Below are 25,042 nucleotides of genomic sequence, written 5' to 3'. Positions count from 1 at the left end.
AAATCCCTGGAGTATTTAAAAACATGAAACACTGTGAACCTTGAAGTGAACCTGGTGTGATAAATGAAATGGATGTGTCATATTGCTCATTTATCATTCGAGGCTGATGTCTGTTTCATCTCTCCTGTCTGTGCTGCATGAGCTGTGTGTAAACTATCACGGGTGTGTGCTGACAGGATGTGTGCGTACTCCAAGTCTCAGGCTGCAACCTAAATGTCCCACGCGGATCCTTTCGAGCTCCTTGACACCCCAGCTCTTCCTGTTTCTCTCACCCCCTTCTCTACCCCTCCCCCCCCCCCCTTCCAGGCGGGGCAACTGGATCACCCTGAAGATGAAGAAGCTGATCAAGCCCAAGAGCCGCGAGCGCATGCGTTCCCTGACGCTGACGCCCACACGCTCCGACTCCAGCGAGGGCTTCCTGTCCGTGCCGCTGGACAGCCAGGACAGCTCGTCCATAGGCTCCGGCTCCAACTCGCTGGACGACACGCTCGTGAACAAGAGGAGCAACAGTGAGTGTCTGAAGTCCAGCACCCCCTGTAATCATTGAGCAGCTAGACAGAGACCAGTTAGACTGGAAGACAGGACAGGCTCTCAGAGTTTGTGTCTTACGTATGGCCAACTGCCGTAACACAGGAATTTAATGCATTTTATTCGGCCTAGATTTTAGTTTTAGATTATGCAAACTAGCACAAACATTGCATAGCTCCTAGTATCACATCATAGTCTCTTTCACAAAAGAACAGTGAAGGTACCACGTATCGCTCATCTCTCTGGCCTGTTCAACACTTCTTTTCTGTTTATACAGAAAGGGTAAAGGTCAGGTTGACGATTTTACTGTAGGTCATTTTTAGAAGACCATCAGTGTGCCCAGCCCAGTTCTTGTTCACTCCTGTTCTTTCCAGTCGGTCAGTGAGAGTAGGTCATGGAAAACCTGCCGGGGTGGAGTTTTAAGGTTTAAAGGTTCGTTAACTCTTATCCTGTTGCTGGAAGTGTTTGTGTGCTCGCTGTGCTGGTGTGGGGCCTAACACGTGTTGTGTGTTGCTTGTTTTTCCTCTCTTTGGTCGAAAAGGGAAGAGAATGCAGCACACCCAATCGCAGGGTTCGTCCACCGGTATGCTTTGTGGGGTGGGCGGGGTGGGGAGGGGCCGTAGCCGAGGTATCCTGTCCCACAGGGCATGGGAACACGTTGTGACTCATCGTTCAGTGTCCATACCTATTAAATGGTGCAATGCATCACTGTTAAAAACAGCCCAACCTCCCATTAGTAACGCTGTCAAATTCAGCTAGTTTTTCTTTTTGTGTTCTTTGTTTATCTTTCTCTAATGTTTTCCGTTAGATAATATCCTGATCAAAAGCAGGCTTAGTGTAACATTCTCACAGCGTTGTGGTAAGATTTAAGCCTCTGGATCGGTGCCACTGGTCGTAGAGTTAAACACTTAAGCCCAGTGGCTCCCTTCATCTGGATAAACATTCACTGCCGGGCCCTCGTGAAGTAAGACAAGATTTCTCAGTACCACTGAATCTCTTGGCTTTTCCTTTGCAAATACAAAAGCTCCTATTTTGCATTCCTTATGGTATGCTGCCGTTCCCTTGGTGTCCCCCATATTGTCCCCTCAATTGCACCCTTTAATAAAACATCACCCTTTGTGTGTGGTGTCTCTGTGAAGTGTTTGGCTGGCAGCAACATGTCTCGGGTTTGACACTTTTCACAGCCATCCCAGTGTTTTTGTGTGTGTATTGAGTGGTGATATACACGTCTGTGTCAGGTTGATTGTGTGTGTGTGTGTGCATGTGTGAATGTGTGTGTGAATTTGAGTGAGAGATTGAGTGTGGGTGTGAGCATGAGTGAGCGATTGAGTGTGTGTGTGTGTGTGTGTGTGTGTGCCTGCCTCCTTGTCACTTGTGAAGTCAGTCCTCGTTGCATTGGTTTATTCCCCTCAACCCCTTCTCTCAGCATTGTTAACATCCATCTGTTTTCTCCCCTCCCCTCCCTTTTTGTCTTTCTTTACCTCCATCTTTCCTCTCGGTTGTTGCGTTTCTTCTCCTCCTCCTCCTCCTTTCGCTGGCTGTCCAGTGACAGCCCTGAAGCGGTTGCCCTTTATGAGGAACAGGCCCAAGGAGAAAGACAAAGTGAAGGCCATCTACCGCCGGTCCATGTGTAAGATCTCTGGCAGTCTAGCCCCCTCCCCTCCCCTCCCTGTGGCCTTTGCCTGCCGCCGACTCCTCCTTCTTTTATTAGCTGTTTTTGTGCTCAGAGCTTTTTCTTTGCTAAACGTTGTTCCCAGTTTAGCTCACAGTTATGCACCTCACTAAGCACTGCTATGTCACCTCACAGGAAACCTCAAGAAGTTTCCCTGTTTTTGTTTTGCATACCAAATATATGCATGTTTGCACTAGTAACTGAAGATGGCACAGTGCTCGCGGAGATGTGCACACACATAGCAAATGTACTGAACGATATACAAGCCCAAGAGTGTTTTGTCATGTTTTTGTCTTGTAAGTGGTATTAACAAATCCCAATTACTCACTCTGAGCTAGAGCCATATACTTGTGCTAGAGCATAGATTGTAACAACTCTAACCGTAGCTGTCCATACAGTAGCCCATTAGTATCCCGTAACTCTGTAGTATCCTTCTAGTATCCTTCTAGTAGCTAACCTGTAGTAGCAAGTGTCGTTCGATGAGTAGCTTTAGTGCTAACAAACAGCAGGCAGGCATTGGTGTTGTGTACCGTGTGCCATCTCTGGGTGTGTGTGTGTGTGGCCTGTACAGTCTGTGCCTATGGCTTCATATCTGCTTGTGGTGTGAGTGGAGTGTCCCATCTCTCGCCCTGTCTCACCACTGCACTGCAGGCATGGCTGACGTTACTACCACCGACTCACTGCATCGACTGCCCTCCGCTCAGCCACCATGTTGGGGATGAAATGGAGCGTGCAGACTCTATCTTGTTGTCTCTCTCTACCTCTGTTCCGCAGTGAACAATCTCTTTTATTCTTTCTTTCCTTCTTGTTTTCAATTTCCTTTCTTTACTTTCTTTCTCTCTTTCTTTATTCTGTCGTCTTCCTTTTATACTTCCTAGTATTTTAAGGCTTCTATTTTGGTTAAAGTTTAGTGTCCTATAAAGTTTGGTGTTTTGTTCTCTCAGTATTTTTTTTCCCCCCTCCATGCCTCAGTTTCGTTGTCTCTTGGTGTATGTCTGTCAGTTATGTTGAGATCTTCCTGAGTTTTCTCTCTATCTCTCTCTTTCACCTCAGTCATGCGGCTGCATTTCAACTCTGTGCATGCCATTGCTAACATGGCTGTGTGTCTCAGGCCGCTGGCGTGAGGCACCAAAGCCCCTTTGCATGACCGCCGGCTGCTCCCTCAGGGCAGTCTCTCTCTCTCTCTCTCTCTCTCTTTCTCTTTCTCTTTCTCTTCGGGTGCCCACAGTGTCCCCACTAAACTGGGGCTGGGATAGGGGACGCTAGGGTGCCTTGGGGTGCAACGGGGAATTAATCTGGCCTTCATGTTCGTCTCCAGCCATGAACGACCTGCTCCAGACTATGGGGCAGGCCGGAGGCCAGTGGGCCGTCAGCACCGACAACCTGGACGGGCCTGAGGAGGCATCCCCGGGAGGCCAGCGCATGAAGGAGCTGGGATCCATGGCCTACTCCACCACCGCCATCAACTACGCCACCCTGAGCCTGCCTGCGGGCCCCAGGACCAAACAGAAGTTTAGGAACAAAGGTAGAGTCAAACCCGGACCGCCCACTAGCACCGACTCCAGCTGTACTGCTGGAGAACGTGGGGTTCTAATGCAGACGAAACTTCACAGACAAAAAAAATCATGCTTGCCCGCCATACAGTTACATAACATTTTTCTGTCAACCATTTTTGCCGCGTTACCATTTCAGTTAGCTTTCTTGCCTGTTGCAAAGTCATATCTCCTCTCTGCTCTGTTTTGTTCAGCTCTGTCACGGCTAATGTTTTAAACGTGTTAATTCCCCTCCCAAATAGACAACTCTTCCTATGAGGACGTCACTCCTACAGACGACCTGAGCGGCACACGAGGACAAGGTGAGAGAGGTGCTCCAAAGACGACGTTTGCTGTCCAATAGCACAGCGTATACTAATACTAATGTCAGGCAGTTCCCTAGGTGTCTCCAATGCTGTGTCAACACTAGAAAGATTAACGATGCTACTTGTGCTAATTCAGACCATCCATCTACCACACCATGTGCTGACTGTTAGTAAAGAGCATCATGACCTTATTTCCTTCATTTCATTCAAGAGTTTGAAAACTCAGAACGCCCATCTGTCTCACTCCCAGCCCTTCCTGTGTCTGTTTTTATGATGACCAAGCGCCATGTTTCCATTTAGTCGAGGGAACTCGCTTCCTTTATTTACCAAGAGTGACATTGTCTGTGGATTTGCAGGAGAAGTCAGCACGTAGGGGTCACATAGGGTCGGGTCCCCCGTGTCCATTCAGTGCATATCAGAGAACAGTGAGGCGTGGGGACGGTAGAGCAGCGTGGCCTTGGAGGGAGAGTCTCTTCTGCAGGGATACTGTCTGCCTGCCCCTTAGTCAAAAAGCAGCCACCACTCCAGATTGTGTATGTCTAGATGCAGCTGAGGCTTGATAGCAGCAGCAGGCCAGCAGGACCAGTAGGGTGTGTGTGTGTGTGTGTGTGTGTGTGTGTGTGTGTGTGTGTGTGTGTGTGTGTGTGTGTGTCTACACATGTGTGCGTGTGTGTATATGTGTAGGGGTTTTTCGTTGTCACAGCCAGATGTTTGTGTTGCCTCGGACAGGCCTGCAGCTCATTAGCAGAGCCGCGACGATCTGTCCCTCCTCCCTCTCCTCATCCACCATGTGCAGAGTCTCCTGTAACATCTGTAGTAGTAAGTGGCTCACCCTCATGCATGTCTGCCACTGAACACTAACCTCACCACCGCCACCACTGTAATTGCTGTTGAGTGAACCACAAGAGAATGTCATTAACCTGTCACCTGAACCTCACATCTCACGTCATTAACCTTTCACCAGAACCTCACGTCTCACCACAGCCATCACCTCCACACACATCTCGGATCACTGTCCATGGTCCATGCTCCTTTTCTGTGAACTCTTTAACCGTACTACTCCTCGACTACTAACTTTAATCCTCTCATTTTGTGTTGATTAATCTTGGTCAGGCGTTTCCCACAGTCCTCCACTTTCTCGGCCAAATGTGCAAACTGATTTCACAACAGAAATATATGTATGTCTTTGGCTGCAAATGGGCTCCCTCCCTCCTCCCTTCCAAAGATCCCACCTTGCGTGTCCATTGGCTCACTCGTCTTGAGATCCGTCCCGCAACACCCTATCCCCTAAAGTACCATGCCTCCTCCTTCTCCCGTCGCCTCCCTTTGTTCCTCTGGGCTTTTCTCCAGAAGGGGCTCCACCTCCTCCTCCCACCCCGCTACTAATGTGGCGTGTGGATCCAAACATGGCTCCGTGCCCATGCCGCCTGCCGGTGCCATCTGCTGCCCCTGTGTGACGTGTTCTCATGCTGTGCCCCATCTCATCCCTGCCCTGCCTCCAGACCCTCCTGTCTCCATAGTAGCAAGACCACCAGCACTAGCTCTAGCTATAATAACTGCTCCTCATCACTCACTGGCAAAGGTACGGACACACTGTCTGAGTCCAGCCCATTAACAGGGATGCCCCAGTCCTGTCTGAAACATATTGGTTATGGCATTGCTCTGCATGTCGTTTGGTTTTGTGGGCTCTTTGTAGGGCTGGGCGGTATATCGTAAATATCAATATATCTGATGCTGTTTTACACAAGATGAAAGACATCACCATATTCGTCATATCGAGCATGTGTAATATAGGCTACACAGGTGACCAACTGTGTGCTTTTTAAATGAACTGCATTTTAACAGGGAAGAACACAGAGACACACACCAACACTGTAAACACAAGGGGCATAGGAAATAGGGGACAGAGGGGATATTTTTTCCTTCAAGAAGCTTCAGTCTGAGTTCTGACCGTCCTCAGTTGTGTCAGGGAACAGAACATTTAATTTTGATTGTCATGAACTTTTCGCTACTTTTAGTTTCCTGTCACATATACAGTTTCTAAGCATAGTAGTTCGACAGTTTGTGATTGCATCTACTTGGTAGCCTTTACTATGACAGACAGTAGGTTTTGGATATTATCGGTTCATGTTGAATTTTTAGTTACCCACCCCACATATCCAAATGCCCCCCCCCCCAGGATGACACCCTGATCATGTCACTGCTTATTCATCTAATAATAATAACAACATAATGACATCCTGATAACGCCACTGCTTATTGATATTTCAAAGTAACATAAGGTAACACCAGTGGCGGACCTTCAAGGCCTGGCTGCTAAGCCAAATCATTTTCAAAATACATTCATTCATTCATTCATTCATTCATTCATCCATAATACATTCCTAATATCGCCCAGCCCTAGCTCTTTGGTGTTTGGTTTGGTTTGTTTGGTTGGTGGTTTTTGACACTCACAGGGTACCACTTGGTCGGTTTGGATCATTCTATCAATACTGCATAGGTTATACTGCTTTTCATTTTCACCACACTCTGACTCTGTATTTTGAAGTGGGCGCGGTGAACGGCAACCTCAGCAGACCCCACAGTGAGAGCAGCGGTGAGTTCAGCCTGAGCCTGGACACGGAGATGGGCTCCAGCGGCAGCAGCCCCATCCAGCAGCCCGCCTCCCAGAGGTCCTCAACCCAGAGCCCCCTGCAGCTCCGCAAGGCCCAGGACGCTTCAGCTGGTCCGGCCAGGAGGAAGGGTGGCTCTCCAGGCAGCGAGGTAGTCTCTCTGCAGCAGTTCCTGGAAGAGAGTATAGACCCAGTGGAGGTGACTAGATGGTTCAAATGTGTCGGAGGTAGTTCGATGTGTCTAAGTTTGTAAAACTAATGATGAGTTTTTGTTTGTGTGTGTGTGTGTGTCTGTCCTGCAGTCGGGCAGCCAGGAGAACTTGACCGTGGATTCCCCGCGCCTGTCAGGTGGCACTGAGCATGTGCAGAAGGAACGTGTGAAAGGGCGGGGCATCCTGCGTTCCTCCAGTGGCCGAGCCACGAGCAGCGGAGACTTCAGCACAGGCCAATCCCGCACCGGCACGGCAGGCCGGTCCAGCCTGCGGAAGGCGGAGAGCACACGGGTGAAGGGCTCTGTGGCGCCCAGGTCCAGCCTCTCGACCCAGGGCAAGGCCATGTCTGTGTGCGAGCGGCTGGACTCAACGGCGTCCTCTTCCGCCGGCCTGCCGCGTGCCAGCAGCGTCATCTCCACGGCCGAGGGCACCACGCGCCGGACCAGCATCCACGACCTGTTGTCCAAGGACAGCCGGCAGCCTGTCTCCGTCGACCCCTCGCCCAAGGTGTTCTCCAAGGCACGCCCGGCCCCCGCCGGCGAGTCCAGTGAGTACCCCCTGCCGACCCCGCGCCCACACTCTCACGCGCCACCACAGTTCACCACCCCCGCTGCACTGCTGCCCAAGTCCGCCAGCATGCCCTGCACTGGCCGCACCCCGGTCCCCGGCCTAGACGAGCTCGAGCTCTCAAGTCTGGAGTCGTTCCTGGGGCCTTCGTTCGTAGATTCGGTTTTCATGGACTCCTACTTTAGCGAGCCAGTGTTCACGGGCGGTGGTAAGAACCAGGCCATTCTCTCCCTTAACACCTCCCTGGTCAGTAACATCAGCGGGCCCCCCCTCAAAGCCTGCCAAGGCCAGAGCAAGCCAAATGGGGAGCTGAACTCCAGCTCAGCCAATCATAAGCAAGAGGGGGAGGGCAATGGTACCAATCATGTGATTGGCACTGACCAATCATCTTCAGTGAGCTCAGATGACAGCCAATCACTGTGGTTAGAGTATGGCTGTGTGTAAATGTGTGTCCTGCTTCTTGTTCAGTTATGGTGCAACCTCTGCATGATTGCTTTAAACCCAATCATGTTATATTTTTTTTTTGCTGTTGTCTTCCACTTAATCTGGCTACCTTCAAGTTCACTACACTTTGCTTTCCCTTTGGTTTGGTGTTTCCTGAATTCAGTGGGTGTCCCCCTCGACAAGCCTCAAACTGTTTAATCAGTCCCTCTGTCTGGTCTGGCTCATATGGAGACTGTTCCCTGTTTGCATGAGTGCTGTTGTAACACCCCTTTGGTCCTGAGTAATTTCAAACCCCTTGTTGTTCATTTGTTCTGTCCTTCACATTTAGTTTTTCCTCTCCACAGTGTGTTTTGGTATGAAATATAAGCTTTTTCACAAATAACACTAGCCTCGTGGGCACCACAGAAACGGAGCAGAGGAATTAATATTCTAAGTTCCCCTTAATGTCACCCCTCTTGAAGCTCATGTTGCCAAACTTAGCAGGAACTGTGCTACTTTGACATTTAAATTAAGCAATTAGACTTGTAGAACAAGTCCCTTGATGGTATGCCCTAAGAAAGGCTATTTAAGAGCGTATTGAACAAGCTAAATAGCTTGTGAGCTATAGTTCTATTCTGTGTAGTATAACTAAGCCTTTCAGAAAAGTAATTATTGTTTGAGAAATACTTTCCCCAAAGCCTTTTATTCAGCTTGTTTCGTGTTTTGTGTCATTGTTTTGGGGTATGCGGGATGTATCTTTTTTTCTTTTTTTTCTTCCATCTGTCCCATGATTAACATTTGTACACATTATACAGGGCTATTGCATAGCCTTTTCACTGCACTGCATGGCTTCAGAAGGTCATTGTTCTTGTCCTTCCATTTTGATCAACTAAAATCAAAATGAATCCTTTTGTTGTTCTCCCTTAATTGTCCTGTATGGATTGTCATGTTGGTGTTTCTGTTTGTTTCTACCACCTCGGATTCAGCACAGTGTTGCGGTTGCGGTTGAGCTGTCTGTGTCCTCATCAAAAACAATCAGTGTGGAGGGCAATCATTCATAAAATGGCCTGGGTGCACAGAAACACACACACACACACACATACACACACACACACACACTATCCAGTACATTTAACAAATCTACGAACATGGCGGTCATGTTGGTAGTCTAAAATGGCCTCCAAGCGTTCCTTGAATGTAGGATGGGAGAGAACATAGAGAAATCTTTCTTCAGGATTTTTTTTTGTTTTTTTGTTATTGACCTTTTCTAAACATTGTTGCTTAATTTGAAGAGCAGTTAGTGTTCATAGAAAAATGCCAAATACATATTAACCTACACACTAGCATAGTGAATTCAACTAGGATTAGCTGCGACAGAAGAGCACAGTGCAACAGTAGCCAGTGATTGTGTTGGTGTAGATTGTGTAGTGTAGTAGCCTTTTCTATTTATTTCAAATTGTATTTAGTCTTCGTTTGCATCATTAAAAACGTCTCGTATTTATCATGTACATACATATATAAATATCTAATAAAAAACCTTCAGCGCTTCTATCCCGTTAAACTTGACATGCCTTTGTTCCGCAGATGTGGAAGTGTTACAAGAGCGCAGAAAGTCAAAAAGCAGAGCTGGAGAGCCGCAAATCTCCTAAACATTGGCCATGGGGCTACCTGTTTAATGGGCCAGAGTGGTGAGTGTCCAAAACAACAACAAAAAAAACTAAACGGATGGGGGAGGTGGGTTGGGGGGGATCTCCATGGTAACTACCTGAGTGCAGATTTAGCAGATGTCTGCTGCACGTGCTTGCTTCCGTCCCGGCCTCCCCCTCTCCAGTGACCGTGCAGGGCGACCTTCACCAGCACGGCCTCCCCATCTCCAGTGACCTTGCAGGGCGACCTCCGCCGGCATGGTGCACAGAGTGCATATTGCTGGGGTTAGACTCCCTCCTGTCCCCCAGCCCTCTCCTGTTTTCCAGTGTAACCAGCCGCCCAACGCAGACCTCCTTCCCGTCTTTCCTTTGTCTTTCTCTCTCCACTGATCAATCCATTCTCTCCTCTTCTGTCTGTCTGGGGTTGAAAGTAAACACTGGGTGTTGTCCAACCAGGTTATGGCCAGCGTCCAGAGCGTGTCCTCAGTCCTGCATGGCTAGTGTCCTGCGACTGACCCGTGCCCCTCCCCACCCCCAACCCTCTTTACATACCCAATGCATGCAAGCTGCTCCTGTCTGTTTCTATGTGTATATGTATGTAAGTGTCTGTGTCTGCTCTCGTCATGTCTGTCTCTAACCTCATTTTCTGTTCCTCTCTTTCTTTCGCGCTTTTCACTGTGTTCCGTCTGCCTCCGACTCAAGAGAGAAAAGTGACCTTCAAGCTGTCAATCTGAAGCCAATAAAATGTTGGCCTACTGAGATGGTCTTCAGTCAGAAACGATTGTATATGTACTTAAAAAGGAACAGGGAACGCCCCCCCCCCCCCCCCCCCTGTAAAGAAAATTAAAAGACAAACTTCTTCTGTTTCCTTGAATCAAGGAAACAAAAAACCGACGTCGAGAAACAAATATTATTACAGCTGTTTTCTTTTATAACCTGATAGTGAATTTGTTTTTGTTTATTTTTCCTTAACCTATTGCACTGCTTCGGTTAAAACAGACTGCACTGTAAGGTGGGCCAGTGTGTTGGTGCCAATGTTCACTCCAGTGAGTCTTAATGAGTGAGCTTTAAAGCGACCCTGAGGAGCCTGCTGGGGCCCTCTGTGTGACTATCAATGAGCTGGACTTCTTTTTTCTCACAATCTGCCAGCCACTCTTTGTAAATGTGCATGCATATTGCTACGAACATCTCTAGAAATAAGGGGCGCTGACGCCCATGCAGCAACCTGCGCAGGAGCAGCAGCGACAACGACGACGGCGCATGTTAACACGGGACAAGGTCAACCACATTCTGCATGGAGCAAAAATACAATCAACACAAACTACCCCCCCCTCCCTCCCCTTTCCTTCGTCAAACTTTCTGGGATCAGCGTGGACAGACTTGAGCCGTGTCTTCAAGATGCCAAAATGAACGCCTCCCTTCTGTGAAGTCGTCATCCTCATCTGGCTATCGACAGAGCGAAAGTGGTGTGTGTGCCAAAAGGTCCAGCTAGCTCAGGCCCCCTGGGGAGGGGGAGCTCTATGTGTGTGTGTGTGTGCGTGTGTGTGTGACTACGATTACTGTGACCGTGAAAAGACTAGCATTTGCTTCCTTTTTCCACTTTTGCATAAATCCATTTGATGTGATAAACCCATGAGACTCCTGTGTGTCCCTTATTGCTGATCTATCAGTACCGAGTGCATTGACATGAGAAGCGCTGTGTTCCTATTTAAGGACACCAGCCATCTCCAGCGGTATCATTTATCAGATTTAAATAAAACTATTTCAAATGTAATGCTGAAACACACAAAAAAAAGAACTGCATAGTTAAGGCTTGTAATGAGACATGAAGAACACCAAGTGCTGAGGGCTTTGTAACATTTTTTAAGAGTCGTTAGCATACATAAACATGAACATTACAGTTGACACCAGTAAGTACTTAAGATGACTAATCAAAGCTCTGCAGGACAGGCTCATGTCCAGTCTCTTTTAAAAACTTCATGAGGTCATCTGGTTTTAGGCCCATAGTAGCCGCGTTGGTCATGGGATGAAAATAGATCCTCTCGTGGCTCCCATTCACCAGGTCGCTGTCCAGCACGAACTTAACACTCTGGTCTTTGTCACAGAACAGTGAAAGGGCAGTGGCACAGCCTTGGCCCACCTTAAGCTTCTCTACCATGATTGCTTCATCAGCAAAGCGGAGGTTCCCACTGCCCAAGCCCAGCTTCTTGGCCAAATCATTCAGGTTGACCTGGCGGTCGTGACGAGTGGAAACTAGCCACAGAGCCTTCTTCTTTTTGTCTTTTAGAAAAAGATTTTTTGTGACAGCTCCACTGAGATGCTGCACGTGAGGCATCATTTCCTCCACTGTGAACACCTGAAATAGACATGAATCAACATAATGTTATAGTCTGGATTACTCAGGACTGATTCGATTCAACTGCTTCCTCTGAAGCAGTTTGTGAATGCTACATTAAAATACAGCATAAAATAGAATTGAAATATAAGGTCAGGCATGACTTTAACCATCTGGATTTGCAGGATTGATATCTAGGCCCTATCAATCACAATACAGGGATCTTGCGACCTCTGGTGGACATCACAACTCTATACACCGAAGTGTTGCACGACACGTGTCAACTGTCTTCGCTTTTATACGGAAGAGTGCAACTAAACTGGACAGGAATACGCAATATCACATTTTAATATTACAGCATGATATACGGTGCTTATAATATGCCTTTTAAATTGGAGCACATTTAATGCTGCGGGCTACATTACTTAAATGATACTGTATTATTGAAAGTTGCTTCGGTTTCTTGCCTCTGGATGGTCAACCGACACCGTTTCGATGCCGAGGTCTTCCAAATACTTCTCCAGGTCTTTCCGAAGTTCAGTTGACCCCATCACGTATTCCTAGAGAAGCAGATATTTACAAAGCGCAACCTCTCACAAGACTACAGCGTAGATTCTTACAAATCTGTGTCGCTATGAATCGCCCATTTCGTTTCTCTAGTAATGACGCATGCGCAGCCGGGTAAAAACCCGGTGATTGGGTACAGCTTGGGTTTTTATTTTGGCACGTTGAAATTGTATTGATGCGGCTGTACGACTACATGTACATACATTCTTAGGTTTAGGTTTGCTTCAGTTGCAGTTTTGTTGGATATGATTTGAACAAGTATTTGGGCTTTTGATTCGATTTTCAATGGGTTGTAGATATAAAGGTTTTATGGTTGGTGTACTGAAAAAGTTGTTTCAGGTAGATTGATTTGCTCAGTAATGGCTATTACCTCGAGTATAAAGGACTTACCCCCTACTCAATCACTAAGGCAGACAGTCATCCATCTGTTCCAGCTCTTTTCTGTGTAACTGTTTGGAATTAGCACTAGAAACATTTCGCCTACAACCACATTAATGCAAATATTCTGGATTACACTGGACCAAACTGCATCAGCCCTCTCATTTTTGAAAGTTATGTGCATACACAAATATAATTTAAAAATATAATAGACATCATTTATGCAGAAAGTAATCCATATATTCCAGGCCCAGCTCATTTCTGTGTTACTGTTTGGAATTAGCACTAGTAACATTTGTACTACCACCACTACATTAATGCAAATATTCTGGATACACTGGACCAAACTGCATCAGCCCCCTCTTTTTTACAAGTCATGAACATACACAAATATGATAAATAAATAAAAAAACAGCCCAAACACAGGACAGTGGGTTGTGAACGCTTTATTTGCTTAGTCCATCACATCACTTATCCTCGGGCTTGTTGAAGCAGTAAGTGAGACAACACTTTCCACAGTAGTGTCTGTCAAAGTGGCTGGCCATGAAGACACCAGCACCGCACTCATCTGCTGGGCACTCACGACGGAGACGGTGGATCTTGCCATTTTCGTCAACCTGAAATGATACAAGTGTTAGTTTATGCCTTGAAATATTTCTTGATGAGCAAATATCTTCCATAACAATCAGCATGTAATCCAGTAAGTGTCCATAACCAATTGTAGCCCTCCCATTTAGTTATCCTATAACCATTCAAATCATCAAAATGATCCATCCAAATAAACAAGTTGCAATATATTCAAATTAAGCAAATTTAACCATAATCTCAACGAAATACCACAACAAAATCTTTTCAATACCAATTCAACTCCCCACTCCTTGGCATTGTTCCTACATCCTCTTATCACAGCCAAAACCTTCAAATCAACGTAGCCAAGTCTGAAGTGCAGCTGGTCAACATCTTACCTTGTAGTACTTCAGCACAGCGAGCTTGACCTTCTTTCTCTTGTGCTTGTTCTTCTTGGGGGTGGTGTAAGACTTCTTCTTCCTCTTCTTAGCACCACCACGCAACCTCAGCACCAAATGAAGGGTGGACTCCTGCAGATATGTCAATAAGACCGGTGTTCAACAGGGATTATGCAGTCCCACTACTTCATAGCCATACAAGAGCACAACAAACGGCAAACGATCCCAAAAAATGACATTTTTTACCTTCTGAATGTTGTAGTCAGAGAGAGTGCGACCATCCTCAAGCTGTTTTCCAGCGAAGATCAACCTCTGCTGGTCAGGAGGGATACCTGAGAAATCCACAGGTGCTCATTATTATTAGGTTATTATTAAGAGACTGAGTTGACATCATTGAACACACACCATCCACTGTGCTCTAGTCAAGTTCCAGTTATACCTTCTTTGTCTTGGATCTTTGCCTTGACATTTTCAATAGTATCCGAAGGCTCAACCTGAGAAGACAATAACACAGACCAGTCAATTTAAAACTTATATAGCAACATACAATTTTAATTAACACCACACATCAATTACTAAAAGCAATCTCTTGCAAACGATACTTCCAGCCATCCAAGACATATATAACTTTGCAATCTTTCCTAATGGACTACAGTAACAAACAGCATTTCAGGCTGCAGATCAGATCCTCCTCGTTGCCATATAAACATAACTACTTCGAGTAAAGCTGTATTACACAGTACAATAACCAGAGATACTGACAGGACGCATTCACACGCGTTTTTAACATTATCAGTGGCCAATGATTCCGTTTAAGTTAACTAAGCTAGGTAGCCTAGTCCCCTGAATAGCGACAAAGGTGGTGATTTAATTGATTTTGCTCTCATTGGAAACAAGCCTGTGCAACCTCTGACATTTATAACAATGTTATATTATGTACTATTAGCACACTAGTGCAGACATGTGGCCCTGATATCCGGGCAGCACCCGGCTACGTAGTTAGCTTGCTTGCTTAGCATCATGCTGCCTATGAAGACCCACCGCACTCAACTCACCTCGAGGGTTATAGTCTTCCCCGTAAGGGTTTTGACGAAAATCTGCATATTGGCGATCAATCCACCTAGAGATGAAAAAACATGATTTGAGGTCAATTTTGTTTGCTCTCAAGTAAGGTAAACTATCCATTTTTCACTTAAATAAAACCTAAAACTAGGAGCCTCACTTACCACAAGCCCTCTTGCTAATGGCGGATCATGAGAAGAGGGCTTTTAGAGCGTGCAACGGGGTTTTCTTAGGCGATGACAAGGGGTTAGGTAGCCATAGATATGCCTGGTAAAAAAAAAAAAAAAGTTTGGGGTAATTATTAGAATGACGTGTTGCTAATGTGACATTCGTAAATTCGTTGATCATTTCACAGGTCAGATTGTTTAAAGTCTTTAACTGATATTAAATTGGTTAAAGTAACAGGGCCATACACAGCCGTTTCCGTGGTAACCAATGTGTTTTCGGAAGTGAGTAGTTTCTTATGCCCACACAGCCAACAACACTTGAATGCGTATCGATACCATTAATGTAAATATTGTCTTTGTTGTTGATACAATGTAATGATTCGGTAGTTCTCCGTTGGAATGTTTAGATGCCCAAAGATGTCTAAACATTTAGATCTCGAGAACTGTTGTGATGGAGAGTCGCACATAGTCAGTGATGACACCTTCCAAAAGACACTGCGCAAGTACATACAGCTTGAAAAGGAACATTTGCCCACATCAGAAGAAGGTCCTGATGAACAACGATACGTTATTTACAGCTCTGCTTTTGACAAGGTAACTGTGCAAAGAACAACAAACGTTGTATGAGTTAATAGGGGTTACAGTGTGATAACTTTGTTAATCTTTATGTGAAGTCATAACATAGTTCATTTATGTACTGATTGATTACAGATAATAGAGCATGCCACAGCATACAAGAGGATTCTAACTGCTATTAAGAAAGAATATGAAGACTTCATAAATTCTGTGAAAAAGAGTGGTAGAGATACTAAGCTTGCCCAGAGGAAGTTGAAGGCCATCATTGCACAGCCCACTTCTCTTATGTACTGTCAGCGACGAGCTGTGGAACTTCAGGAGAGGTGACAACACAATGGCATGAGATATGCATAGTGATTTAGGGTCTGACCGCCTCATGTGAACTCATGTGCTATATCTGCAGCTAAATTGCAGTTTTATGTTCAATGTTTGACCGAAGAGAAAGGTGAGAGTTACAGTTAATATAATACAAATACATACCTATCTATGTGAGCTACATTAAGGACCATGAATCATGTTGAGGATGTGAAGATGTTCATAAGTAACTGATTTTCTAGGATTGCAATCATCCAGAGGGACACTGCTGAGCTACAGGCAGAGCTACAGAGGATCGAGGAGAACAGGAAAGATGAACAACACTCAGCGCAGCAGAAGACATCATACATTAAGACATGTCACCTTATTGGACAGATACCAGGTATGAGCTGCTGTCGCCACAAATACAGTCCCCTCCACAATTATTGCCCCCCCTGGTAAAGATACGTGAAAAGGGTAATAAGAAATTCATCCTTTGGTGAATTAGCTTAATGTCACACTGAAGAAAAGAGGAAAATACAACCTCTAATTGAAGGAAATTTAGTCTGAGAAAAAAGGCTCTCATCAAGAACACATTTTTTTTTTTAAATATATGTACCACAATCATTGGCACCCCTAGAAAGTCTTTGAACAAAATGTAAAAGAAGCATTTCTGTCATCTATATTTTACTTTTTTAAGTTGATCAAACAGCAGCCCATGACTTCCTGTTTCGAATATGAGGTGACAGAGTCCAATTCCCTCATTCTTTCTTCAGCATGGGAAAGATAATAGAACAGTAAGGTAAGGGAAAAGTGTGGTGACCTTCATAAAATACCGTACATTTACTGTAAGAGCAAAGAGTAAAACATTTAAATAAACTAGAACTGTGGATAATACTTGCAACTTGCTTGGAATAGGACCCAGGCTTATTTTGCCCCCATGCACACACAGTAAGGAGGATGCCCAAGGATCACTGTTGGAGAGTTACAGATGAAATTAGCATCTTTGGGTTACCAGGTCTCCGAAACTGCAATTAGATGCCATCTCCTTGCCAACAGATTATTTGACAGGCATGCCAGAAAAAAGGCTTTTCTGCCATTTGACCACAAACACGAGTGCCTGCAGTTGGCTAAACGCTACTAGGACTTTGACTGGAACCGTGTTCTATGGTCAGATGAAACAAAAGTTTAAAACAAAAGTTTAAAACAAAAGCAACAAACACTTAAGAAGGATGAGTTTACTGAAAAGAACCTGATACCGGTTATTAAGAATGATGGAGGGACTGTGATGTTGTTGGGCTGTTTTTCCTCCAAAGACCCTGGGAACCTCGTTAGGGTACAGGGCATCATGGACTCCATGAAAAACCTGGACATTCTAAATAAAAATCGGCTACCTCTGTCAATAACCTAAAACTGGGTTGTCCTTCGATCTTCCAGCAGGACCATTTAAAAAAAAAATCAAGATCTAAAAATGGTTTACTGAACACAATGGCTCCTGTCAGTCCACTGATCTTATCCCCATAGAACCTGTGGGATGAGCTAAAGAGGAGAGTGCACAAGAGAGTTTGGATGACCTGGAGAGATTCTGTAAAGAGGAATGGTCTCAAATTCCCTGCTCTGTATTTTTTCACCCTTATAAAATGTTATATAATAATAGGAGAAGACTATGTTTTATTGGCAAAGGGAGGTTGTACAAAGTATGACATTCAGGGGTGCCAATAATTGTGGCACGTGTGGTTTTGTTAGACATAAAGAATTCTTGATTAAGTTGCTGGATGTAAGCACTTACATGTGACAGTGAGAGGATTGGCCGCTCTGGGAAGTCACCCACCAATATCACAAGGAATTTAACATCTTTTCCTGTCTAAAAATTACTCCTCAGACCTGATGAAAAAACTTGCCTGAAAATGCCACTTAGAAATGAGAACTGAGTGGGTCTGGTGTTGGTTGGTACTGGGGTGGAGATCCATGGGCCTTGGTTTGGAGACAGGGCCCTTTTATCAACTTTACAATTAATTCTGTTGTTTGTCTCATTTTATCTTTTTCTTCTTTAATATGTATTTTGTGTTGGTGTTTGAAACTTTATAGTTAGCTCATATAGACTGCTAGATAAGCATGTCTTGACTTATTGCCTCCCTTGCACTGTTTATAAAATCATGTGTTCCTTTTAAAAGATAATTTATGTTGTGCTTAACAAACAAACAACAACAATAAATGGATGAATAAATAAAACTGCTTAGGCTCCAACCTAATAAAGAGCCTGTCTTAAGAACTATCCTTGAGAGACAGAGTAAATAATATGCATGTTGGCATGGTATCCATGTGCAGACTGAACATGCTGATACCGATAACATGGAGTGGATGGGGGAGTGAGACCCTTAACATTTCTCCCCTTGAAGGGGTTGGCCACCAGTGAGTTAGGCCGCAGGCAATTTCCTGTTTTGTGTATAAGTAGAACCCGCAAAGCAAACTAAATTCACAGAACGTAATCATTAATTCTTCGCATGTGATTGAGCTACGTATATTTAGTGCTAGAGTCAGAATAGAGTTGTTTTGTTGTGTTGTTTCAGGTCTGACATTCGAGGAGTCAATGAACCGAGCTGCACTGGCCAAGTACCTTGAGGCCCTGGAGAGGAAGCGAGCCGACCTGTGGAGCTTGAAGAAGAGCCACTATGTGGCTCTGCAAGTGAAGGTCGGGCTGGACTGCAAGGTGACGGCAGCCTTAGATCAGAGAGATGAGCTCGTTCAGGAGAGTGACCAGCTTCATCTGCGGTATGAGCTCATCTGCTGATGTTTCAAGAACTATGAGTGTGACAGCATGGACATGTATCCTGGAACCTTACCTTTCTTTTTTTTTATGGCCAGTCTCCAACAACTACAGTGTGTAAATGACACAGTTACTTCTTGGAAGAGTGAAGAAGATGGTCCTTTCCTTGAGTACCTCTCTGAGAATCTTGAGCGCATAGCTGAAATTAAAGGTATTTTTCTTTCTAAATGTCGTTTACTGTACTGTTTCTGATTGTTAACCTTGGTGCATAATTTTCCATCCTTTACTGTATGTAATTTAACATGATTCTCTATTCTAGTATCTGATACAGTGGATCACACAAGTGCAGAGTTTGAAGAAGATGATCCTGGTAAAGTCAATGAATCAGAACTTCTTGTTGACTATATAGAGAGGTAATCTATATTGATATTGTCACTGTAAACATACAAGCATGTTTTTTGCACATGAATGTCTACTTGTTAGTGAGGCCTTCAACTCCTAGCTCCTGATATGGTTTTTTGTTCGCTTGCAGATTCACAGAGCTGTTTGAAAGTGGTGATTATGAGGCAGCTGCCTTCCATGCAGCCAAATCTCCACATGGAGTGCTAAGGAACATGGAAACCATGGAGAGATTCAAAGGTGTGCTGTTTTGTCTTTGTCTGTTACATCACTAGCATAGTGATTATGGCATGCTCTTCACTCCCCTGTTTTGTTTAAAAATATAAATGTTTTTAGTCTCCTGTTTATTCACATACAGTGAGGAACCACAAAATGATTGACTGTTGTCCTTAACGATGCTTTTCAACCAATTTCACAGTTAGTACTCACTCTCCCACTCACACTTAACTTGCAGCTATCACGGTGTACGAGGGGGAGGTTCCTCCTCTGCTGCAGTTCTTCCAAGCGATAATGAACTCGGTGCAGGATGACCAACGTCTCCCCGGCGAAGAGCTGTCTGTGGAGAGCGTCCGCTGTGCCCTGCAGCATAACTTTGTAGAGCTGGTCACTCATTGGGTCACACAGCGCAGGTATGCAAAAGGAACTACCACGCTTCTCCTTGCCACTGGTAAAATATTTTAGTTAACGGCTCCGTAGTTTGTGTTCTTCAAGCTGTCTGTTCTGTGCATAGACTGACTTACAGTGAAGCTCTTGGAGATGTGATCTGTAGCCATGGCGACAAGAAGCTCAGAATCACTGACACCTGCCTGGCCCTGGCTCAAATGGTGTACGCCGCCTGTGGCATGCACAGAAAGGCCGCACTGACCATGTGTAAGAGAGGCCTGACCTTCGGCGCCATGGAGTTCATTCATCAACACAAGGACTTCACTGATGGTGAGGAATAAGTATCACTGTTCAGACATCGCTCCCCTCTGCCAGCTCCTCCAAGCAGGTGGCCTGAGTTGACAATCTTCCCTTGTTTCCATACAAAGACACATGTGCGGCTCAGTCAGATAAGCGCTGGTCTGTTTCCCTGCAGATGACTGCATGTCAGTGCTCAGAGGCTGTCCCAGTCTGTATCTGCTTCAGGCCTTGACGCAGCAGTACAAAGGCAGGCCTCCCATTTTGTCAGTGGGCTATGCATGCTGCTCGCTCCTAAACTCTGATCTGGAGGACCTGGCCATGGAGCTGCTGCAGGAGATGCACACAGGAAAGCAAGGTTGGTTCACTACACCGACAGGACCACTTACAGGCACATGGCATTCTTTGACTGTCACATTGATGTAGCCTTTGAAGGTCTAACCCTAGAGGACTTAGAATGCTGTTGATGTTCTTATGGACACCCACTGACATGCACAAAGCACATTTGTAGAGATGCTGGAAGTGAAATATTTTTTTTCTGTGGTGTTTGAGGTTCACTTGAGAAGACCATAACAGAGGATGCCTGGTGCAGCGCTGAGGACTGGAGTGAGATCGCCAACCGCTGTTATTGGAAAAAATATCATCAACTGGCTCAAGAGATCAACAATATTTTGCCGGGCAGAGAGGACAGCAGGCTCGTGGATCATGTGCCCATGTAGACATAAGACCACTAGATGGCGCAAATGAGACAAATATAGTGAGTCCAAAGCATACAAAATGACCACCCAGGACATTACTACATTACTAACAGCTATTTGAGACATTGTAAGTGTTTTATTTAGTTTTTCACTCAAAACAAGACTGGTTTATTCTCACATTTTTGTTTTCATACATCGTCCTCATTTCTTTTTGGTCCAAAAGTGTTGACAGTGTCAGATTGTTTATTTCGCCTAGTGGCACCAATTGGTTTCTTCTTTCACATGCAGCACTTGTAAATTTCCCACAAAAAGATCACATTCACATGCATCATCCCACATTTGTGAAGCTCATTAAAACCCAGGGATGGGTGGCAATGCTGATCACTCTCTGCCATTCCATTATGTCAACAGCAGTATTAGGACACAGTGGAAGGGAGAGGGACGGCTTTGTGCCCCCCACCTCCCTCACCCACGCATGCCCACACCGCACACACAGAGGGCTCTTTGTTGGCCAGCCGGGTCACAATGGAAACGGGCCACATGAAAGTGAATAGAGTCCCGCTCAGAGGACAAACATCGCCCACATTTGATAAACAGACTGCAGTCCTCTCCGTCACTGTCACTAACAAAGTCCACTAACTGCTTAGGACTGTGTGTGACAACCACATCCATGTCAACACATTCCTGCTCAGTTTCCTGAGCATTGTTCCAAATGACAGTGTGAGCCCTGTAGGCCTGGTGTGCTTTTGGATGGAAAGCAAGACTATCAAACAAACAAGCAGTAGTGTTGTATCCGTAGTGCTTTACGGCAGGACTGAATGCATCAGATTCAACAAGGGCAGCAAACACCATGGTTCTATCAGTGTTGTGCAGTACTTTGTATCAGCAGCAGATGCCTCAGGTTATTTCTACCTGGGAGGATTTCTAGTGAGAGAATCAACTGAGGCACAGGTGCACACACACACAGACATACACTCTCTCACTAACACACTCACACTCACACTACGATAGCAAAGACAAGGACGGAGAGCGTGAGTCTGCTGTCTCAGCTCCTGCGTACCTCCTCCCCCCAGCCTGCTGGTATTGATCCCCTGCAGGCTAGGGAGCGGTAGCTAGCTTACCGATGAGCCAGCGTGACGCAGCTTTCCTCCGAGTGCAGAGAACACCTCACCGCACTCCCTCCCTCCTTCCTGTCTCTCCGCCAGCCTCCTCCACCCGAGGCTCTCTGTCTCTCTGCCAGGATACAGGATTTCCTTACATCTCATGTTCCCTCTAGTCGCACTCTCATTTTCAAACACGAGCCTTTCAATAAGACACTCTCCTCTCAGATATCTTCACTTGTGCCTCCTCATTGAAGTCGCTACATGACAGTTAAAGGTGTGTGCTTCTCATCTCTGGCCTACTTTGGTGTTTACACAGAAAGTGATTTGGGCATTCACATGAACATACAAGGAATAATAAAGATTAATAACTTTTAAAATTACAAAATAAACTGCGACTGAGCTATGGTTTGGTGAATAATTAGCTGCAACAACGCCCCTGTTGACCTGACATGTTTTCTAACAAGTGGGACAGTGAAGTGAGCCTTTCTAAAGATTAGGCTCACCCCCACCCCCATCGCTATCACCGATTAAAGAGAGCCTGAGCTTTTCCCTGTGTGCCCTCGGCTTCGCTGTGTCTCCTGTCTAGCCTAAAGTAGCACAAGCACAGATATGTGCTTCTGTCCCGAGCTCCAGTGATGTGAACTGACATGACCGTCTAGCAGACACAGCCTCTGGACAGAGCCCAGCAGACCAGCAGAGTGCCATTGTGTCACACACGGTTTGCTCTCGGACACTAAACACAGGGGTTTCAGTCACTTCCAGCCCATTGTTTGAATAGGCATTTGTCAGGGGCTGTTGTTAAAAGACTGGCGCTCAGAGCTCTGGCACTGGGAAGAATGAACGCTGGTAGGCAGCTATTAGTGAGTCACCAACAGACAGAGTCATGTTTGTGATGAAAGGTTTGGTAACATTTGGAAGTGATGAGATCATCCCCAAGTGCCACTTGAAGTTCACAAAGGAATGTTATTCCTGTTTTTTCTCCCCTACACTGAAGATGTGAACTACAAACAAAACCAATCTGGTGTGTTGTCATGTCCCTATATTAAAAACATCTCTAGTTTGGAAATGTGAATGGAAAAAGTTAATCGATTCCCGGGCCAGCTGGATGTTGTGAGTCCTTCCATGCTGTTACAGACTGTAGGGGTGGAGATGGAAAACTACCTCAGTTGAAAGCTTGGAGACTGCCACCCATCCTGTAAACACAATAAAGTGACAGAGACGAAGTGCATACACAGGAAAGGGCCATTTAGTGTCTAATGAAATATTTCTTGTAGGTGTGCCCCTCTGCTTCCTTTTCCTGGCCACTACATGTGTGTGTGTGTACTATCCCTGCATTCGAAGGGGTGTGATTCTGTTTTTGTGAAAACATTGTTTGCTTTGTTTATATATACACTCACAATGTGTACCTTATCAGTGCACTCAGAATGAGAATGTCAAGGGAGTTCTGGTAGACCAAGACACCGTAGACATGGATCAGGATGTTTCATCACTTTTTATTTTCATGGCTTCTTCTCCCAGTTCAGAAATGTGCTGTCAATGGTCAGGAGTTGAATCTTTGCAGTACTAGATGGAGATTTAGATTCATTTTGGAGTGCATTGGATTTGTCACTGGTATTGAGTTAATCTTAAGCTTGCTTCACTGCTTATGATTTTTATATATATTATATTCTCAAATTTGGAAACTCCATTTGGCTCAAAGCCCACTCAATGCAGCAGTTTGAGAGGATTTGTTTAAGCATTGCAAGATGGGCCAGAAAGGTTCCGATACATTCATGGAATCAGCAGTATGCTAAGTCCCTGTGCCACTGCTGTAAACCTTCCCACAGAGATACACACACACACACACACACACACATACACACACACGCAGAAGCACCAACACACAAACAGTCCCTTTTTGCCCTTCACTCACATCCTGATGACCACAGATCTGTTTTACTTTCCTCTGCTGATGAAACCATTTTGTTGACCCCAAAGTGTTATTCATAATGCAACATATAAGTCTATCATGATTAATAATTAATTGGTAGTTTTATAAAAAAGGGGAGGGATTATCTATTGCTGGTGTGAAGTGTACATAAACTCAAACACGGTTTGGACTTATCTGTGTGCATGAATGCTTCACCAATTAGATCATTTGGATGCTGAAGCTGAAAGAGCAGTTGTGATAGCTATCAAGCTGAAAGTGTGACAATTCCTCAAGAGGTCTGAGATCTGAAATGGAGCTCCTGCTTACCATGGCTACTTCAGCTGCCTAATCAATAAAACAATGCGGCAGTAGCATGGTGTTGTTGGTGAGGTGTAATATGACTCCTTGTGAGCCACGTGCCTTCCCCAAAACATTTAAACATGCCCATCAAAACCAGAAATGTAAGACGCACTTAACCAAAGATTATCGTCTGATTAGTCTTCATCAACCTGAAATGTTTCAATTTTTTGTCTAATTTGTAGTTAATTCATATGTTAATACGTTAACATATGATTTGAAACACACAAGCATATTGCACTTGATTACACCACATGCGTCAGTGGGTCATATTCAAACCGAACTGTGTTATTATTTGTGTCTGAATGACTGTGCATATTTTCACACCAGGAAAGTGTCAAATGGGTCACACAAGTAGCTATATATATCCAAACACCAGCCTGGGAATAAAATGGCTGATCTCCCTTTGATCACAGCATATTTTGGTCCTCAACAGACAATGGCTTTTTGTGTTAAGACAGGGCTGGGCAGGGTGGGCTGCTCCAGATACGTGGCATGATGGGCCAGAGAGAGGTGGCAGCTGTGCTGACTCACAGCAAAGCACCAGTGCTCATCCTTTAAATTCAAAGGGCACTAGTCACAATCCATGTGATCATTGAGGCTGCACTAGGTCACTACCCTCTGTTGCCACTGCTGGTGTATTATATCACTGTTCCTGTCACTGAGCAATAAAGAACCAGCCCTGTGGGTCTCTACTAGTGTTGCCATGGAGGATAAGCACAGGGGTGGGGGGTGGTTGTGATTAGGCAGCTGTTAGCTGAGGAGAGAAGGGACTTGTGTTGTAGAGGAAGAACCCAGCTCCCTGGTATTCTAAATCAGGAGCCTTCTCTTCAGTGGGGGGGTCCACCTATCTCTTTACGCGTCAAAAATATATTTACTGAATTGATGGGTGTTACATAAACAGGCGGGAAGGAGGAGAGCAGGCCAGGCTTCATTAATGTTAAAAGTGTCTGGCTCACATGATGATGTGTGAACTCTTCCACGTGTTCTGTCCCTGGTTCTTGCCCAACTGTTTGACACATTCAAGACTGAAATGTCTATGTTGAA

The 25,042-nt window shown here is 45.2% G+C and overlaps 4 protein-coding genes across 7 annotated transcripts in view; 2 read left to right on the top strand and 2 right to left on the bottom strand.

Moving 5' to 3' along the window:
• ccdc88ab (coiled-coil domain containing 88Ab) overlaps positions 1 to 11,109 on the top strand; it is a 50,275-nt gene extending 39,166 nt beyond the window's left edge. Inside the window, exons 25-32 of one of the 3 annotated variants that reach the window (XM_080848982.1) lie at positions 307 to 509; positions 2,075 to 2,158; positions 3,519 to 3,725; positions 3,996 to 4,055; positions 4,788 to 4,877; positions 6,607 to 6,869; positions 6,973 to 7,429; positions 9,457 to 11,109. In XM_080848982.1, coding sequence (XP_080705108.1) covers positions 307 to 509; positions 2,075 to 2,158; positions 3,519 to 3,725; positions 3,996 to 4,055; positions 4,788 to 4,877; positions 6,607 to 6,869; positions 6,973 to 7,429; positions 9,457 to 9,521 — 1,429 coding nt within the window. In that variant the 3' untranslated portion in view covers positions 9,522 to 11,109. Of the gene's footprint in view, positions 1 to 306; positions 510 to 2,074; positions 2,159 to 3,518; positions 3,726 to 3,995; positions 4,056 to 4,787; positions 4,882 to 5,560; positions 5,641 to 6,606; positions 6,870 to 6,972; positions 8,440 to 9,456 lie in introns of those variants that run through there. The other 2 variants (XM_080848983.1, XM_080848981.1) reach the window with 2 other exon arrangements.
• A 252-nt stretch (positions 11,110 to 11,361) lies between these two features.
• On the bottom strand, positions 11,362 to 12,500 carry prorsd1 (prolyl-tRNA synthetase domain containing 1). Its single transcript, XM_080848766.1, has 2 exons — positions 12,321 to 12,500; positions 11,362 to 11,874 (listed from the first exon to the last, which is right to left on the bottom strand). Exons 1-2 carry the CDS (start codon positions 12,402 to 12,404, stop codon positions 11,446 to 11,448), a joined length of 513 nt encoding a protein of 170 aa, XP_080704892.1. The 5' UTR covers positions 12,405 to 12,500; the 3' UTR covers positions 11,362 to 11,445.
• A 726-nt stretch (positions 12,501 to 13,226) lies between these two features.
• rps27a (ribosomal protein S27a) lies at positions 13,227 to 15,029 on the bottom strand. Of its 2 annotated transcripts, XM_080848301.1 has the most exons (6): positions 14,990 to 15,029; positions 14,819 to 14,883; positions 14,203 to 14,257; positions 14,010 to 14,095; positions 13,764 to 13,895; positions 13,227 to 13,415 (listed from the first exon to the last, which is right to left on the bottom strand). In XM_080848301.1, the coding sequence occupies exons 2-6, from the start codon at positions 14,864 to 14,866 to the stop codon at positions 13,266 to 13,268; spliced, it is 471 nt and encodes a 156-aa protein (XP_080704427.1). In that variant the 5' UTR covers positions 14,867 to 14,883; positions 14,990 to 15,029; the 3' UTR covers positions 13,227 to 13,265. The 2 variants fall into 2 exon arrangements, with proteins under 2 accessions (XP_080704427.1, XP_080704428.1); XM_080848302.1 differs by lacking the exon at positions 14,990 to 15,029 and having other exon boundaries at positions 14,819 to 14,900.
• Positions 15,030 to 15,260: 231 nt separating this feature from the next.
• On the top strand, positions 15,261 to 20,647 carry LOC308373318 (clathrin heavy chain linker domain-containing protein 1-like; the record flags this gene model as incomplete). Its single annotated transcript, XM_080848767.1, has 12 exons — positions 15,261 to 15,274; positions 15,400 to 15,586; positions 15,704 to 15,891; positions 16,126 to 16,265; positions 18,433 to 18,634; positions 18,728 to 18,840; positions 18,949 to 19,042; positions 19,162 to 19,268; positions 19,483 to 19,657; positions 19,759 to 19,961; positions 20,107 to 20,286; positions 20,481 to 20,647. 12 exons carry the CDS (start codon positions 15,261 to 15,263, stop codon positions 20,645 to 20,647), a joined length of 1,770 nt encoding a protein of 589 aa, XP_080704893.1.
• Between the last annotated feature and the right edge of the window lie 4,395 nt (positions 20,648 to 25,042).

The sequence above is a fragment of the Sprattus sprattus genome (assembly GCF_963457725.1).
Source record: "Sprattus sprattus genome assembly, chromosome: 12".
In the NCBI taxonomy this organism is placed as follows: domain Eukaryota; kingdom Metazoa; phylum Chordata; class Actinopteri; order Clupeiformes; family Clupeidae; genus Sprattus; species Sprattus sprattus.
This window is presented reverse-complemented; position numbering and strand designations above follow the sequence as displayed.

Excerpts from the sequence above, each read along its gene's own strand:
- rps27a (XM_080848301.1), bottom strand. The coding sequence starts at position 14,866 with ATGCAGATTTTCGTCAAAACCCTTACGGGGAAGACTATAACCCTCGAG. Across the intron at positions 14,258-14,818 it reads GGAAGACTATAACCCTCGAG|GTTGAGCCTTCGGATACTAT; the intron begins GTGAGTTGAGTG and ends TTGTCTTCTCAG. Across the intron at positions 13,896-14,009 it reads CTGACTACAACATTCAGAAG|GAGTCCACCCTTCATTTGGT; the intron begins GTAAAAAATGTC and ends ACATATCTGCAG.
- prorsd1 (XM_080848766.1), bottom strand. The coding sequence starts at position 12,404 with ATGGGGTCAACTGAACTTCGGAAAGACCTGGAGAAGTATTTGGAAGAC. Across the intron at positions 11,875-12,320 it reads TGTCGGTTGACCATCCAGAG|GTGTTCACAGTGGAGGAAAT; the intron begins GCAAGAAACCGA and ends TGTCTATTTCAG.